Source organism: Haliotis cracherodii, unplaced genomic scaffold (assembly GCF_022045235.1).
Source record: "Haliotis cracherodii isolate W230 unplaced genomic scaffold, xgHalCrac1.p SCAF_13, whole genome shotgun sequence".
In the NCBI taxonomy this organism is placed as follows: domain Eukaryota; kingdom Metazoa; phylum Mollusca; class Gastropoda; order Lepetellida; family Haliotidae; genus Haliotis; species Haliotis cracherodii.
The window spans coordinates 28,376,275-28,393,542 of NW_027266268.1; the positions used below are offsets into that span (position 1 = coordinate 28,376,275).

Below are 17,268 nucleotides of genomic sequence, written 5' to 3' on the forward strand. Positions count from 1 at the left end.
TAAAAAAAAATACGACAAATTGACAGCTTGTTGCTGATATATCTGATAATAGTATTTTATAGCACTGTTTGTGTTTGTTCTTTTTGTAGAGGACCACCATTTTATAACGTGTTGTGGTGTCATTTCGCATTTATGTTTACTTCGGTACATTTCACTAAGAACATACGTTGTATTGTTTTATTTTAGATCTTATTTTGATTTGAACTTTGAATATTTTGTCAGGCTATCATTATGTAATTGAATATTGTTCATTACTATCAGGTGTATGATAACTGCTGCCTGGAACTTGTTTTTGTCCCGGAAAAGACATATACTTTGATGCTCAGTTTTTATTTGAGCAATAAAATAGTCCTTGTTAATACTACATTTTTAACCGTTAATTTATGATTTAATATTACCTTGCACTAATAGAATGTATTTGATTTTACAAAACCTAAGGATTCGATGTCCTATGTTTGAAAATGGAATCACATACCAACTTTAATTGTAACGTTATTTAACAATTTGTATTTTTTGTCACCACCAGCATGTACCGTCTCAGCGACAGTGGCTTCATGCATCGAGCCTTTCAAGAATGGATTCACTCAAGAGTGGCTTCAGAAGAGACATGCCAAGCAAAAGAATTCCCCAAGGCTGTGTCGCTGATCAGGATTCAGAGTATCTTCTTTGCTGCAGGAATTGGGCTCGGCTGTAGTACCCTAATACTGATTGCAGAGGTTGTTTGGCATATGACAAGACATGAAATGCGTCAAAGATGAAAGAATTTGACGACGTCAATCTTCTTTTTGTGAAAATCCAAAACACCTTTTTAGAACAACAGGGAAATATATTCACTCCCATGTGTGTGGGCCTCATTTCTAAGCAGCCAGTATACATTATTGAAGGTGCATTTGCCACCTAAATGTATTCCGATGATGATCTATGTTTTATCAACCAATGTCAGTGTTCTTGGTGTGCACCTCAAGACATTCTGGAATCACACTCTATTCTTGACACCTTTACGTGTTCAGAATCAACCAGCCAAATATATACAGGTCGTGTTTCATTTCAATCTCATTAAAATCAGATTTAAGTTCTCGCTGCCGCTACACAAAGATCTCGGTCACGTCAGAACGACATTCATCCGACCAATCAAAGCGTCGCTTACCAGATAATGAAAGCGACAGTCGGAATGTCTTTTCTAATCATACAACCTCGAAAACGTTAACACGGTGTATTCCGAACGACAGTTAGAGCCCGTACGACTGATTCCGTCAAAATTATCGTCTATCTCTCGCTTCCGTGAGATAAACATTTGAACGGAGGAGGCGTTGCACAGTACGTAGGAAGCACTGCCATACAATCGCAACCATATATTAGACATTCCGGAATGTTCGTTTGTTCAATTTTCAAAATTTTAATCGAGAACTGTGTCAACATATTGTTCAAGCGTAGTCCGAAATAGAAATCGCCAGGTTGAAACGAGTGTCGTAAAGCTCGAAAAAGCTGCTTTCTGATTGGCTGATGTCGACTTCTTGTTAGTCGTTTCAGTGGTCGGTCAAAGTTCGCGAAAGGTCGTTCTGACGTGACCCGTAATGGAATGTCTTCAGATCTTTGTTTTGCGATAGCGAGAACTAAGATATGATTTTAATGAGATTATGTTTCATTTCTTAATTGTCTAGTTCCTATATTTAAATGTACATATCTACTTGATATTAAGTATGTGATGGATATATTTGTTATAGTTTTCTTGCAGCAAGCAATTTCTTTTCAACATTTCACTACGTGTTTGTCTGTATGCATAGCTACTTGGAAAAAGCCTGTCAACAGATCACTTATTTTGTGTGTTCACAGGCCGTTGTTGCATGACAGGGGTCAGGCACTAAACATTTCGTGTCATCACTGATTTTTAGTTATCCATTCATATACTTTTAACCACTTTATTACGCCCAATTGAATCTGCTTCGGTAGATAATCGAAGAATTTATGGAAGAGGTGAGGTGAAATGGGGTTTAACGTCGCGTCCAAGATTATTGCACTTATATAGCGACGTTTATGGAAGAAAATAAAGGTGTTTTCTGAAAACATTTCAGGCTTAGAGTTTTAAAGTAAAAAATATCTTGTCTTGAAGCTGTAGCTGCAAAAATCTAATATCGATGCGAAATCCAGACATTCAACAATGACAAATTCCGAACATTCATGAGTGGACATGAATAACCTTTTTTTTAAAATTATTTTTTATTATTCCATTTCATGTATATTGTTACAAGTGTAGGTATTAACATGTGTATATATGACAGTATTAACACAAGTTATAATTTTCATAGGTGAGTACAGGCAGATTGTGTAGGATATGTCGTTATTAAGGTTCTTAAACTGAGAGGGAGATTATACATAATTGTTTACAAGAAATAGATGATTACTAATTAACAGGTAATATGTTTCAACTGCTTCATTAGATTATGAGATGTAAGTTTTGCCATTTCTGAGCATTTTGGTTAAATTGATTATTTTTTTTAGCGATATACCTTTCCAAACAAATTGTGTCTTTTAGTAGTGAAAGAAATTGTTCGAAAGATAAATCTTGTTGTTTATATTTGCTATGTAGATGAATCTCTTTGCTAGTATAATAATATGATTTGCTACATGGTTTTGAGTGGAAATTCCAAAAAAGATATTAAGCTTCGAAAGGATGAAATTTGTTTGCAGGTTGTTATTTAGGAAGTTTTCAACTTTAAACCAAAATTGTTGAACAGATTGGCAATCGAAATATACATGAGACATATCTTCAGAAGCAGTTTTACAGAAAGTACAAATATCTTCATCGACAAGTTTCATCTTGAGTAATTCTTTCTTAGTGTAGATTATTCTGTTTATAAATCGATATTGAAAATCTAAAAGTTTATAATCACGAGTGCATTTTCTATAACATAGAAGTATATCTTTCCAATCCAAACCTTGAGGAAAAACAGTATTCCAGTGTTCTAATGATTTCGGTTCAGTATCATTCCTAATTAGTTCCTCATAAAAAGCCCTTGATTCCAGTGTTCTAATGATTTCGGTACAGTATCATTCCTAATTAGTTCATCATAAAAAGCCCTTGATTTTTTAACGTTATTAAAAACGCGTTTACATATATTGTTCAGTTTAACTACACTAACATCAAGGGTTTTGTCTCTGATTTGAAATCTCCAACTCTTTGGAATATTGTTCAGTAATTATTGAAAGTCTAAAAAAGTTCCCTGGATCTTATATTTTTGTTTGAAATTTTCAAAACTAAGAAAACCGTTGTTGTCGCAAAGGTCTCTAACACTCTGGACGCCTTGATTAAACTATTTTTTTTATAAAATAAGATGATTTAAATAAATGATTCAGCCAGAGTGGTTGATTCAAAATATGGTCTAAATCATATTCATACAAACTCATTTTGTTGGTAAAATATCTTCAAAGAAGACAATACATCTCTCCAATAAGGGTTATCATGTTGAGACAAACAGTCTACAGCATTAGAACCAAGTTTGAAAAGATGTTTTAGAGGAAAGATTGTTGTAGAATCTTCATGCTTTTTTATATACTTTTGAAATAAAGATAGTTTGAGAGCATTAATAAAACATTCAATATCCATCATCCTTAGACCTCCATCTTCATAATTTCTACTAATAGTTGATCTCTCAATTTTGTCGTTTTTGTTATTCCAAAGGGATCTAAATATTATTGTGCTTAGGTCGGTAATAAATGCTTTAGGTGGATTAGGTAAAGCAGAGAAGATGTGTACCAGAGTTGATATAGCAAGAATTTTGATAACCGTAATTTTTCCATTAAGAGTTAAGGTTCTTCTACGCCAATTAGCTAGTAGTCTATTAATATGTTCTATTCTTTTTCTAGTATTGATTACCCAAAGGTCGTTCAATGAAGCATTTAAAGTTTTCCCTAAAATTTCAAAATCTCCCTTCTACCAATCAAGTTTAAAGTCATGTGCTAAAACTAGATTACTCTCGGATAATGATCCTATCCAAATTGCTTTTGTTGTTTCTACATTTATTTTAAGTCCTGACATTTGATAGAATTTGTTGAGGGTATCCATTGATGTATTAAGGCTTTTTTCAGGTCCATCTAGAAATAATTGAGCATCGTCCGCATACTGACCTAGTTTATTTTCCTTATCGTTAAGTGTTATACCTTTTATATCTGGATTTGTTCTTATCATAATACCTAGAATTTCTACAGCGATAATAAATAAATAGGGTGAAATTGGATCTCCTTGTCTACATCCCCTTTCAAGCCTAAAAAATGATGATAGATGTCCATTTTGAATAACAGATGCAGTGGTATTAGAAGACAAAATACCTACCAATTTAATGATATTTGGCCCAAAACCAAATTTTGTCATTACTTGTATTAAAAAAGGTTTAGAAATTGTATTAAAAGCCTTTTCAAAACCTATTAATAGGAGTAAGCCAGGTTTGTTAAGTTTTTTAGTTTCAAAGATAATATCATAGAGCTTCCTAGTGTTTTCACTTTTACATCTACCTGGAATAAATCCTGTTTGGTTATTTGATTGTGTTTAAGTTTTTTTTTTAATTCTATTAGCAATACATGAGCTGATAATTTTATATAAAGCATTTAGCAATAAGATTGGGCGACAGTTTTTTTTTTTAAATCTGTCTTTGTTTGGTTTTGGAAGACAGGAAATAACTCCCCTGTTCATTGTACATGATAATGAGTTGTCATCAAAGGTTTCCTGTATGAATCTAAATATCCATTTTCCTAAATCATTCCAGAAAAAATTGAAAAACTCAATAGGATAACCGTCTATTCCTGGACTTTTATTATTTTTCATAGAAATTTCCTCTTATGAGAGATCTTTTTCTAGGTCATGGTATTCTTTTGCATTAATTTTTGGTGTGTTGATTTCTTCCTAACAGGTTATTATTAACATTATTAGTATTGTAGGTATGTTTATATAGTTTAGAATAAAAATCCTTTAATTCATCTAAGATTGTTTTACCATCTGTAATAAGTTCACCCTTTTCTGTTTTAATGCTATGAATTAGTTTAGTGGTATAATGTCTATTTTCAAGGTGGCAGAAATAACTTGTAGGTTTCTCTCCTTCTCCATACCAGATTATTCCTTTCCTTATTAGGGATCCTTTTACCTCCTCTTCATGGTATTTTTCTAACTGTTTTTTCATTGTTGATAAATCGGAAAATTCTTATTCATCTACATTCATTTTGGAAATCATTTCTTATTTTATCTTCCAGAACCCTAATATTTTCTTCCAAGTCTTTTAGTTTCTTGTTCTTTTCTTTCTTTAAAAAGGAAGAGAAAGAGATAGTTTTACCCCTTAGCTTCATTAAGAAAGTTTCCAGAAAAAGACAATTAGAAATGTTTAGTTGCAATGTTGAATTTTCCATATGAGAATCAATTTCCTCTTCAGTATGTTTGCTATCAGCATACTCATGTAATGTTTCTTTTAGAGTCTCCTTGACTATCTTACTATACTCTTCTTTTTCGCAATAGTGAGGTACTAAATTTCCAATATCCTCTCCCCCTCTCTTTAGTTAAAGCGTTCGAAAATGAAAATGTTATTGGGGAGTGGTCAGATTTATACCCTGCCATAATAGCGCTATCACATGAGAGGATATGCAAATCCTGTGAAATAAGAAAATAGTCTCATCTAGCCTGTTATTTTGGGTTTCTTTTCCACCATGTAAATTTTCTGCTGTCAGGGTTTTGTTCTCGTCAAATATCTACTAAATCAAATTGCTCTATTTTCTCTGTTATAATCTTTCTTGCACTAGGGTTATTGATATGTTTATAATTTTCTATATCTACAGATGGATTTAATACCAGGTTCCAATCACCAAATCATTGGTTCGTTTCCCAGTTGTTCAATTAATTCAAATAGTTTTATATAAAATGAAGGTTCATCTTTATTTGGACCACAAAGGTTAGTCAATGTCATTTTAATCCCATCAATAGTTCGATCTGATATAATATAGTTCCCTTTATTGTCAATATAACCTTTGTGAATTTTTATTTCAGTGTTGTTATTAAATAAAATATCGACTCCTCTAGCGTTGGTTGTAAAAGGAGCTATAATGCAATTTATTCCCCATTCATTTCTAAATATGTCTTTATCTTTATCAGAAATGTGAATATCTTGGAGACATATTACAGAGTACTTCTTTTTGCGCCAGATTTTCATAATTTCAAGTCTTATACTTTTTTCTGCAAGCCCTCTACAATTAGCCGAAACTATTTTAATCTTACTATCCATGTGTGAAGTTTGATGAAAAATGTGTTATACCTACACATGAATTAATAAAGACTGATGATGGAATTAATTTTTTGTTTTTTTTGTAACTAAAACAAACTCCATGAATGTAAAACTAAGATATGCCCTGCTATCTGCCCTTGGTTACAATAAATAAGTTAACTGATGTCAACCACATAAATGTACAAACATAATTCAACACTGCCGGTTTTTTTTACAAAATCTTAACATGGTATATGCAGATTGGTCATGTCTAGAGAATCGGAATCATACAAACAAATTACAGTTTACTGTTTTCGAATTTATCGTTCAATTTAACCCCCTTCCATACAGAAAAATAACTTGTCCTTAGCGCTTGTATGGCAAACAAAATAACGAATGTTCGGTCTCTGTCTTCGAACAAAGTAAAGTAGCATGAAATACATAATTAGTGAAAATGTCAGAAAACAAAACAATATAATAAATCATATGAAACAGATTAAAGACCCATAGGGGATTTAGAAAATACCTTTTTCATGCCTTCACTTGTCATAACACAACACAACATCACTTCACGTTTTCATAACAAAATCGACACTTCCGTAACGTATTCGTCACGTGGTAGTCATGTGGGTTTGATTGTAAATATCGGCACCCGTTTGAATGGACTGATTATGATTGTTACAAGCAATCAGGATCATATAAATAACTTACAGTTTAATATACTCGATCTTATCGACCGATTGAACCTCCTTCCATACATTCCATTCCTTCATTTACCACAACACAACGCAGTCACTACACATTTTCACAAAACAATCGACACTTCCGTAACGTATTCGTCACGTGATGGTCATGTGATGGTCATGTGATAGTCATATGGGTTTGATTGTAAACATTGGCACAAGTTTGAACTGACAGATTGTTACAAGCAATCCCGGGATCATATAAGTAACTTACAGTTTAATATTTTCGATCTTGTCGTCCATTTGAACCTCCTTCCATACAGAAGACTTGTCCTTTCGAAACTGTAGAGACTAATTCTAGGGCCTGTGACATATTGTGCTGACACTTGTAAGCCTAAACTGTGCGTTTCAATATAATCTGTTGATTATTAACTGATATTGTGTGGTTATTTACTGATTTCGCAATTCATTTTGTAGGTACGAATTTCTGGGTTAACCTTTGTGTTTCAAGTTGAAAATCACCTCGTAACACGCGGTCGCGCAAGTTTCCTAAGCTGCATGGGTATTCTGGACATAAGAACAGTCACCTGTGCTTTGTGTAAGAGCTGACTAAAGTGAACAACCATTGGTCAAACTTATGTGGAATTTGAGCACAGAATGTCCGCTACGTCAGTGACTTGGGTGCACAAATTTCCTTCAGTCGCTTTCAACTCGTTGCAAATGTTGTATTTCGTTACAATCGGTAAGGCTTACCCATATATACCAACGGGAAAAGTAACTGTGATTCCTATAAAGTTCAATAAGAATAAATGTATTCTGAAATTAAATAATGTATCTTCAATGCATATTCGAGGCGGTCGGGTACCCTAGTGGTTAAAGCGTTCGCTTGTCACGCCGAATACCCGGATTCGATTCCTGACATGGGTACAATGTGTGAAGCCCATTTCTGGTGTCCCCCGCCGTGATATTGCTGGAATTTAGCTAAAAGCGGCGTAAAGCCATACTCACTGACGCAATGCATATTCATAAAGACATCTCCTCGACATTAAGGTCGTGATTCACTATTTATCACATATACAATAATGCCACTGCTTGCTGAAAATCAACGTCCATGTGCCGTGGATATACTTCAAACAGGAATGGGGCAAAATGTAGTTGCCAGACATTTTAATGTTCATCGTAACTCAATATCATCTCTTTGGAGTCGATATCTACAGCGGGGCAATACTAATTATCTGCACTGGCCAGTTATCCACTTGTGACCGCACAGTTCCCCTCTTCTTTGATTGTCCGGCTTCCGTCCCCATTCAGAAAAGTCCGGCAGTCGTTTTGTTCAGTGACTTTGCGTTCCTTGTAATGACACACTTTTATCATGTATTAAATTGATATACAATGTTTGTTATGTCATATATGTTTGCGACCTTACTCGTGAGTTGGATATGTTTTTTTGTGATTTTGTGCACGTGTGTGTGTGTTTGTGTGTGTGCTACTGACTGATGCCGATTTTATAGTGCAAGCCCACTGAGATACCATACCGCAGTTTAACATGAATACCCCACTCAGACACAGTATACTGACTCCGAGCAGACCAGTCAGACAAGATAATGATTGTGGGTTCGAATCCCGGTTCGCCGGTGCCCTTCATAATTCTAAGACTACTGCCGTAGTTGCTGCGATATGATGTAGATGTTCCAGTGAAGAGTAGTATTGACTGTTGTGTCCGATGTGACAGCGGCAACTGCCGTTGGTGATCCGCGTCCCACTGTGGTTGAGGTGAACACACTCCGCAGCAACGGGAACATACCACTAGCTACAGTGTGTAACGTGGGATGAAGACCTCTAATCTGTAGACACATGACCATAGCGTGGTCCAATCACATCCTTTACTCTGCGTACCAGCAGTACGCCATCTCGCACAGGGAGCAGTACCTAATACAGAACACAATTACAATGTTTGGATCTTTCAGTTTTAACGACTAACCCGTCTACGTTCATTTAAACCCTTTTAGTTGTAGATTATGAGTTACATTATTGCATACGCAGACATGGCTCTATCAAAACATTTGATTTTTCTACTTTGTACACCACTATACATGACAAACTACAGGAAAAACTTCATTCCTTGATCCATGGGTTTTTTTCTGTTTCAAAACTTGGTGAACACAGATAGTTGGTTGGTTTGTTGTTTTACGCCGAACTCAGCAATATTACAGCTATATGTCGGCGGTCTGTAAATAATCGAATCTGGACCAGACAATCCAGTGATTAATGTCATGAGCATCGATCCACGCCATTGGGATCGATGACATGCATCAACCAAGTCAGCGAGCCTGACCACCCGATCCCGTTAGTCGCCTTTTACGACAAACATAGTCACCTTTTACGGCAAGCATGTGTGTGGATAATGGTGTTGGTATCCACACCGATCGCGATACCTCCCATTAATTGTAATAAAGAAGATTTATATGCATAGAACTATCTCTCGTGTTTATCATACCAAGTTCTAATTGACACTTTAAGAAATGTGGGCAGTTATCAGATCCCCGCAGATATCCGTAATAACAAAAACAAAATATACAAGTCCGTAGTTCAGGATAGGAACGTGGGGAATTGAAAACACATTATTTACTATGTCAGCATGTTTCAAATTTCTTTAAAAAAAGTGTCTCAGCTTTGTATATATCAGATAAAGTTCCAATAAAACAATCAAAGAAAGTTTGTGGTTTTCAATATTAGACACAGGTAGATGGTTCTTTCCGACAAGAATCACACGCTTAATGTTTAAAAAAACTTTCATTAACAAAATACAATTGCACTTGCAATTGGGACCAAAGATTGCTAACTGGAATCCACTGAGTGCTTTCTGAATCTGATTTTTCTCAATAAATACTTCTTAGAAATGAATATATTGGCTGAAGACATGTTCCCACTTTTTAACACACTAAGGGTTGAATTGATATTCAGTTCCGGTTGATGTTGTTAATTTGTCAGGTAAGGAGGTGTTCAAGCCGGCATTATCAGTTGAAAAAACCTTTGTTTGAAGCCATAACTTACCCTTCTTACGCTTGTGTCCTTCTCCACCCGCCTGTTCAGGGCATCAGCGGGGTTGTCAGTATCAAGATATGCACCACCGTTTAGTAGAGCGTTGTCGAATGCGATCGTCCCATTATCCGCTAGAAGGCCATGATTCATGATGGTCTGACATAAACAACAGATGCATGTCAACGTTATGGATGAGGATACATCGTGGTATCAAGTTGAACTGCTTCGTTTTTCCATTTTCAAATACTGATAAAAACCCGACCAACCTAATAACCCAAGGCAAATTAGGGATGTGCCGATGGTAGTGTTGGACGTAAATTAATGACAAACCGTGAAGAGTGTCTGATAAGACACAACGTTAGGAATAAGATTCGGGTCTTCATCATTCACAGAAGCGACGTTAGGCCCATGACCCACATGCAATCATGTCCCAGAACTCAAAACAAGACTGAAAGAGAAGTATGCCAGCTCACATACAACTCGCCTGTCAGAGGATACCTTTAACTATATCCGGGAAAATCTTTGGCCAGATAATGTAGTGACCTCAATAAAACTGAACATATGCGTGATCATGATGAATATGAACATTGTGTTCCCAAAGTCCTGCAACACTTCACAAACTGGACAAATTTGTTTCAGGTCTGCAAGAAGAGTTGCTACAATCAAGGCCCATTTTCAGAGCATGACTGTCCAGACGATGGCTTGGAGTTGTCTGGTTCTACGAAGATTACAGTCGTTATTAGCATTCACTCATTCACATAACTGTCAAACCTGAACTTCATGCCATTTGATTTTTTATCAATTCTTGCAATCCCTTAATATACAAATAAATTACCCCCTGGGGAATCTGGCTTCGAACAGGTCCCCGACAATCTGTGATGGTTGTAAGTGGCGACCCCGTGGGAAATCTAGATTCGAAAAGGTCCTCAACAACCTGTGCTAGTTGTAAGATGCGATCCTGTAGGGAATATGCGTTTAAACAGGTCCTCAATAACCTGTGCTGGTTGTTAGAGGCGACCCGGCGGGGAATCTGGGTTCGAACAAGACCCCGACAAGCTGTGCTGGTTGTAAGAGGCGATCCTGTGGGGAATCTGGGTTCGTACAGGTCCTCAATAATCTGTGATGTTTGTAAGAGGCGATCCTGTGGGGAATCTGGGTTCGAACAGGTCCCCGACAATCTGTGCTGGTTGTATGAGGCGATCCTGAGGGGAATATGCATTTAAACAGGTCCTCAATAAACTGTGCTGGTTGTTAGAGGCGATCGTGTGGGGGATATGCTTTTAAACAGGTCCTCAGTAACCTGTGCTGTTTGTAAGAGGCGACCCTGCGGGGAATCTAGGTTCGAACAAGACCCCGACAAGCTGTGCTGGTTGTAAGAGGCGATCCCGTGGGGAATCTGGGTTCGAACAGGTCCTCAATAACCTGTGCTGGTTGTAAGAGGCGACCCCTTGGGGAATCTGGGTTCGAAAGGTCCCCGACAATCTGTGCTGGTTGTGAGAGGCGACCAAATGGATCCGGGGGTCAGGCGCGATGACTTGGCTGATTGAGTGTCACCGTATCCCGATGGCACGGAATCCAGGTTGATTCTGGCCAAACAAATCCCTATGAATGAAAAGTAAAGGTATCATGACAAAGCAGCAAGGATCCAGTTTTACTCACATTGTAATACGTTACGTAGTTTTCTTTATCTGTGTCCACGAAGATGAAGTCAAATGTCTGTCCTTCCCCCGCCATACTCAACATCGTATCGTTGGCGTTACCTGGAACATGATTCATAATATAGATGCACTACTTTGACACCATCTTTAAATTGCGTGCTTCTCAAACACAACCTTTGATATGAAATTTTTGTCCCCGCAACCTCGGACCACTTGAAAAACCTAAACATAGAGAGCTCTGATATCATGTAAGCATAATGTTTCGTCCCAAATCTAACGCTTCTATGATGTGAAAAATATCACAAGAATATATGAACAACATTCTTTTCTGCCGACCGTTTCCATCTTCCCGCGGCAAGAGAGTTAACTGCCTATATACATCCAGTTTCCACCCTTGCCAAACTAGGCTGGTCTTATGGAGTTACAGTTTGGGTGGACTAACGAGTCTATGCGTAGTCCAATCAAAATCGCGCAATGAAATCGAAATCCAGTTCGTGAATTGCAGGATTTGCAAAGCATGTGCACCGCCAACTCGTTGTCAGCAGATATTTTCCAAATCTTTTCATGTAATCAAGGTGCTCACGAAATTTGATGCGCTTGGCGATGTAAGACCCGTTTTATCATAATATAGATCTTGATTATCGACCAGATTTTCTTGAATGGGCGCTTCCATTTTGTTTGAAACAAATGCATGTGATACGAGAGGTGGAATCTGTTTGGCCCATAGGAGAGGCATAGAAGGGACATAACTCGTAATAGACACTGGTGGCACTCCGATCGAGCCCAGGAATTCCAGGCTAGTTCGGCAAGGGTGGAATCTGGACTTTAAAAATCAGTTAACTCTCTTGCCTCGGGAAGATGACCGTTTCATTTATTGATATGAACTGCCAACAGGTAGAACGAATTGATACCACATTATGACGCAGCTGGGAAAATGAATCCTTGTTTGGTTGATTCCAAAGAAACTGCCCATATAATGTCGAATGGCAGTATGTAATTTAGAATTGATATGCATGAAGCAATGTGTTTGTATCTTTGTATATTTACACCTTTGAACATAGATTACCACATACTTGTTTTGGTACCCTCACAAGAAGTAGAACTATAAGATGATTGCATTCAATTGGATTTTCAATATGTCCTGTTGAAAGTCCCTCCTTTACTCAATCATGTATACATTTATCCATGTGCAATTTAACTTACTGAAATGAAGAATTGAAGAGCCATGGTGGTTCAGTGCTACAGAAGACGTTTATGTATAATAGTCTAATGACTACTGTTCGTTTTAAAGGAGATTCGAAGCCCCTTGAAAATAATTGTTTTACTCATAATTGTTTTATCAAATGGTTAAACGTAAGCACAGGTCGTTATACTTTATTGACTGTGAAAGGTGTTTTTATGTTGAATCTTAGTCTTGAAAAAAGGTTTACATGTATTTGGCATTGATTAATACATATTGTAATTAATACACATTGTGTTAATGTAGGAAGGTGTATCTACACATATGGGAAAAAATAAAACAAATAATTAGCATGTGTTTAGGAATTTCTATAAGTAGTGATGATACCAGGTGTTCGCTAGAAGATGCGCGTTACCTTCGCCATCCGTGGAGATTTGTTGCATAATACACCGGCAAACCAATGCTCTGTGACGTCGACAAACCTAAAGCTAAAGTCGAATAACGCTCTTTGAAAACTTTGTTGAAAGAGCATGCCCGATTGTACCTCAAAATGTTTTTGGGAGTGTAGACAGCAAAAGAATTCCCCAAATTCTGAGAGGATGAATAATATTCAGAAACAAACCCACCTATTTTAATTTCAATCTTATTTCCGTGAGGAGATTCGTCGAACTTCTTCCGATTGATTTTCTCCAGATACTGCTCAATGTCGCAAGTGATCACCACGCCATCTGGTGGCACAGCTTCCGCCATGGCCAAGGCACTGTATCCGGTAAACATGCCAATGTCAAGGACACGCTTCGCTTGTTGCATGCTCACCAAAAATTTGAGGAATTCACCTTGAATTGAATAGTTATTTGTCTGTCAAGTCTTCACATTATACTCACTATAGATATTAATAAAAACCTGCTACAGAAGATATAACGCACCCACCACATCAGTCCATGATCAAGGCCAGAATGAATACAAGTACATTTAATATTAACATGATTATTTTCATGACTAGGAAGGAATGAAGTGCACCCGTCACAAAATACTCAGAAGAGAGAATAATGATATTAAATCTACATTTACAGGTATTGACATCAGGTAATAATACCTTCAATAAAATTACAAAAAGTTACAAGAAGATCATGACAATGTAAAAAGGTCTGACACCTTATCAACTTTTTGAGAATATGGAGGTAGAACGCCCAAGATTGTAAACTGCAATGGTGATATAAATTAAAAATAGATAGTTCGTGTGAAGTCATTCTATTGTTCTAACCATGTATCATATCTGAGGAACGATTTCTGCAAAACACCTGTAACCCCTATCAACATAAACTATTCGATTGCCATCGCGCATCTCCCAGTAATTCGTTGTACCCACGACATCTCAAAACGCAGGTGTAACCGCCTGTAGGTGTCTGTCTGCGCGTTGGCTACTGTCAGTGTTGAAATATTTATGTCACCATAATTTTGAGCCACCACATAAACAACTGGGTGTGTTTAGCAGATGGATTGAACTCCAGAGAATGTCAGAAATTACAATTATCGTTTTGGAAGTAACGGTAACTCGATTACCGACGAGCTAAACGATAAACAAGGGAAACTATGGAAGTAATAACAAACTGGTAAGTTATGGCCGAAACCAGTTCCAGTCTGTCCAAATCTGTGCGCTGAGGATCGGATTCCTATAAAAAAAATGAGTGTATCAAAGTTTGTGTTGGCTTTCTGTGAGTAGGAGACAGATGAAACATTAACTGTAAAATCAGAGATGCTTCCCACACAGACAGTTGCCCCCATCGTCCCAAGGAAAGAGAGTTAGGAACTAGTTTGGAATTACTGGGGTCGATCGTAGCGCCACCAGTGGCTATTACCAGCTATGTCCCCTCTAAGCCTCTGATATGGACCACCTCTCGTATCACTTCAAACAAAATGGTGGCGCCCAGTCAGGACGATCTGATCGATAATCAAGATTTATATTGTGATAAAACGGGTCTTACATTGCGAAATGCATCAAATCACATTAGCACCTTGATTAATAACATGAAAAGATTTTTAAAATTATCTGCTGACAATGAGTTGGCGGTGCACATGCTTTGCAAATCCTGCAATCGACCGAACTCAGCACGACAGTTTACGAACCGGATTTCGATTTCGGTGCGCGATTTTGATCTGACTATGCATAGACTCGTTAGTCCAGCCAAAACTCCAAAATACCAGCCTATTTCGGCAAGGGTGAAACTGGACTTTTATAGTCAGTTAACGCTCTTGCCTAGGGAAGATGAGTTGCCCCTGGCCTGTCGTACCTCTTCACCCTCTCTAAAATAGTCCAATCGGTCATAGTCGACGCAATACACTCTGCACAGTCGGGTCGCTTTGGCGCGCCAGGACCCCGTGAACGTCGATTTGAATCAGAGATTTATCGTGTTATCCTTGGGTTTGTATCATCATAAAAGTTCATGTGTGGTTATCATAATGGAAGTTCTTCACACAATAAGCTGACACGCGGCGACATACAAGTAGCCGAAGTTCAATCAACTCACTCACTCAAACCGTCTATGACATACTGACCTTCAGATTTGCCTGTCAGCATGCCAATCCCCTTTTGCTTTTCCAGGTGATGTCTCTCTTTGGCTGTGGACCAATCAGATGCCTCTGTAAACAAGCGGATCTCCTCAAGGGTAGCACTGTCAGGGGAACAATGGGTGTCCAGATATTCCTCCCGGGTTTTCATAATAGCTATTGTCGTCTTGATTCCTCCCATGATGGCTTCACGCGACCTTTCGCCTGCCGGCAGGTCAAGAATATCTCGCAAAATCCGGTAAACTGGGTCCCGGAACATTGGACCATATTTGTCGGAAAGATTCGGAGAACCGTTGACGGAAGTGGCCATTATTTGTTTCAAAGAAATCTGGAAAAAAGAAGAATTAATGTTATCATTATCAATGTTTGTCCATAGATCGAAAATAGTTCATACTTTTTCAAATCGTATTTGTTATTATTCTTGTATAGGGCGTTAATTTAACAGCCACTCATACTCAGATATATATGTTAACACTGTTTTATGTGAAAGTAATGTTTGTGGCGGTGTTTGTGTAATAATTATCAGCGGCAGCAGATGATTTGATTTATTGGTAAACATGTTTCTGTGGCCAGATTTGAACAACTGACAACAGCATTGGGTGGAGCTCTCCAGCACAGTTTGGTACTGGTATTTCAGTTTCAGAAGGTTGGCTGTTCGTATATCAGACTGACTGACTGAGTATGGTTTTACGCCGTTTAAGCAATATCACATCAGAAATTGACTTCACATATTGTTAGCATGAGGGGAACTGAACCTGTGACTTACATAAAAGCGACAAGTGAGCGATTCCGTGCCAGTCGACCTAAACGGTTTCTAGTCTACTTGATAGGAGCGATTTGGAAACTGTTGCCACCATAACTGCGTAAGTATGTTTAAAAGGAATTGTTATTTTACTATTTGTGAGCGATATCAGATTATCGATATAACTGATCATGAAGCTTGAGTTAAACGTGTTGACCAAATCTTCCCCACCCCACTTAACTCGTATGCACGAAGTTATCTATTCATGTGTTAACTGTCTATCAATATAAATATCACATGTATCTGCAACGTTATAGTTTAAATGTATTAAAAGCCGGTCAATGTAAATAGAAATCTGTAGATTAAGTGTATTAGTTTTCAATTAATTTAAACTGTACATTGTAAAAATGTTTCATCGATATTTACACTGTATGAATATATTATTGATCGTAATGTTTAGTTTTGGTGCACCTCCCACACTACAGTAAAAACATAAAAAATACTCTGTCAGTGAAGATGAGATACATGTACATGTCACACATTGTAATCCAAAAATTTCTAAATACGACCCATAATGTAGTTATTTATTTATTCTGCTTGCCTCTATTGAGGGTCATAATGCAGGCTTGTGATCAGGGCCATTTGTTCATTCTCGTTTCATATGTCTAGCAGCAAACATAATCTAGAATTGACACCTTAAATATTTATCGTAAAACAGTATACTTTTTTAAGTAATATTTTAAGAACAATTTGCCATACATAACTCAGCGTGCATTTTTTGGATGACACAAAGACACCAACTTATGTAAATATTCAAACATAGTGTAGATTGAACTTACTGTGCAAAGATGCAAGCAATGTGTCTTGGTGTTAAATGATATAATGTTTACGGTCTCGGTAGATATAACTAAGTATTGTCTGGAACACACTGCGTTCATTCCTCTATGGACAAATTGGAAGAAATGACCGTAAACATCATATATACGTATATGTATATAAATGAGTGGATCAATACTGACCGACTATACTTGTGTGGTTTTGAATTAACTAGATGAGACGATGTAAGAAATTGTAGAAATGAAAAATCTGAAATCGATAAATAAAAGAGGAAGGTATTGTTAAAGTGATTTTAAAAGTTACTTACAAATGCTGAAAA

The 17,268-nt window shown here is 37.2% G+C and overlaps 1 protein-coding gene across 1 annotated transcript; it reads right to left on the bottom strand.

Moving 5' to 3' along the window:
* Positions 1 to 8,761: 8,761 nt before the first annotated feature.
* Positions 8,762 to 15,680, bottom strand: LOC139459141 (uncharacterized). The gene is made up of 5 exons (XM_071240592.1): positions 15,359 to 15,680; positions 13,429 to 13,638; positions 11,624 to 11,724; positions 9,977 to 10,120; positions 8,762 to 8,851 (listed from the first exon to the last, which is right to left on the bottom strand). Exons 1-5 carry the CDS (start codon positions 15,678 to 15,680, stop codon positions 8,762 to 8,764), a joined length of 867 nt encoding a protein of 288 aa, XP_071096693.1.
* Between the last annotated feature and the right edge of the window lie 1,588 nt (positions 15,681 to 17,268).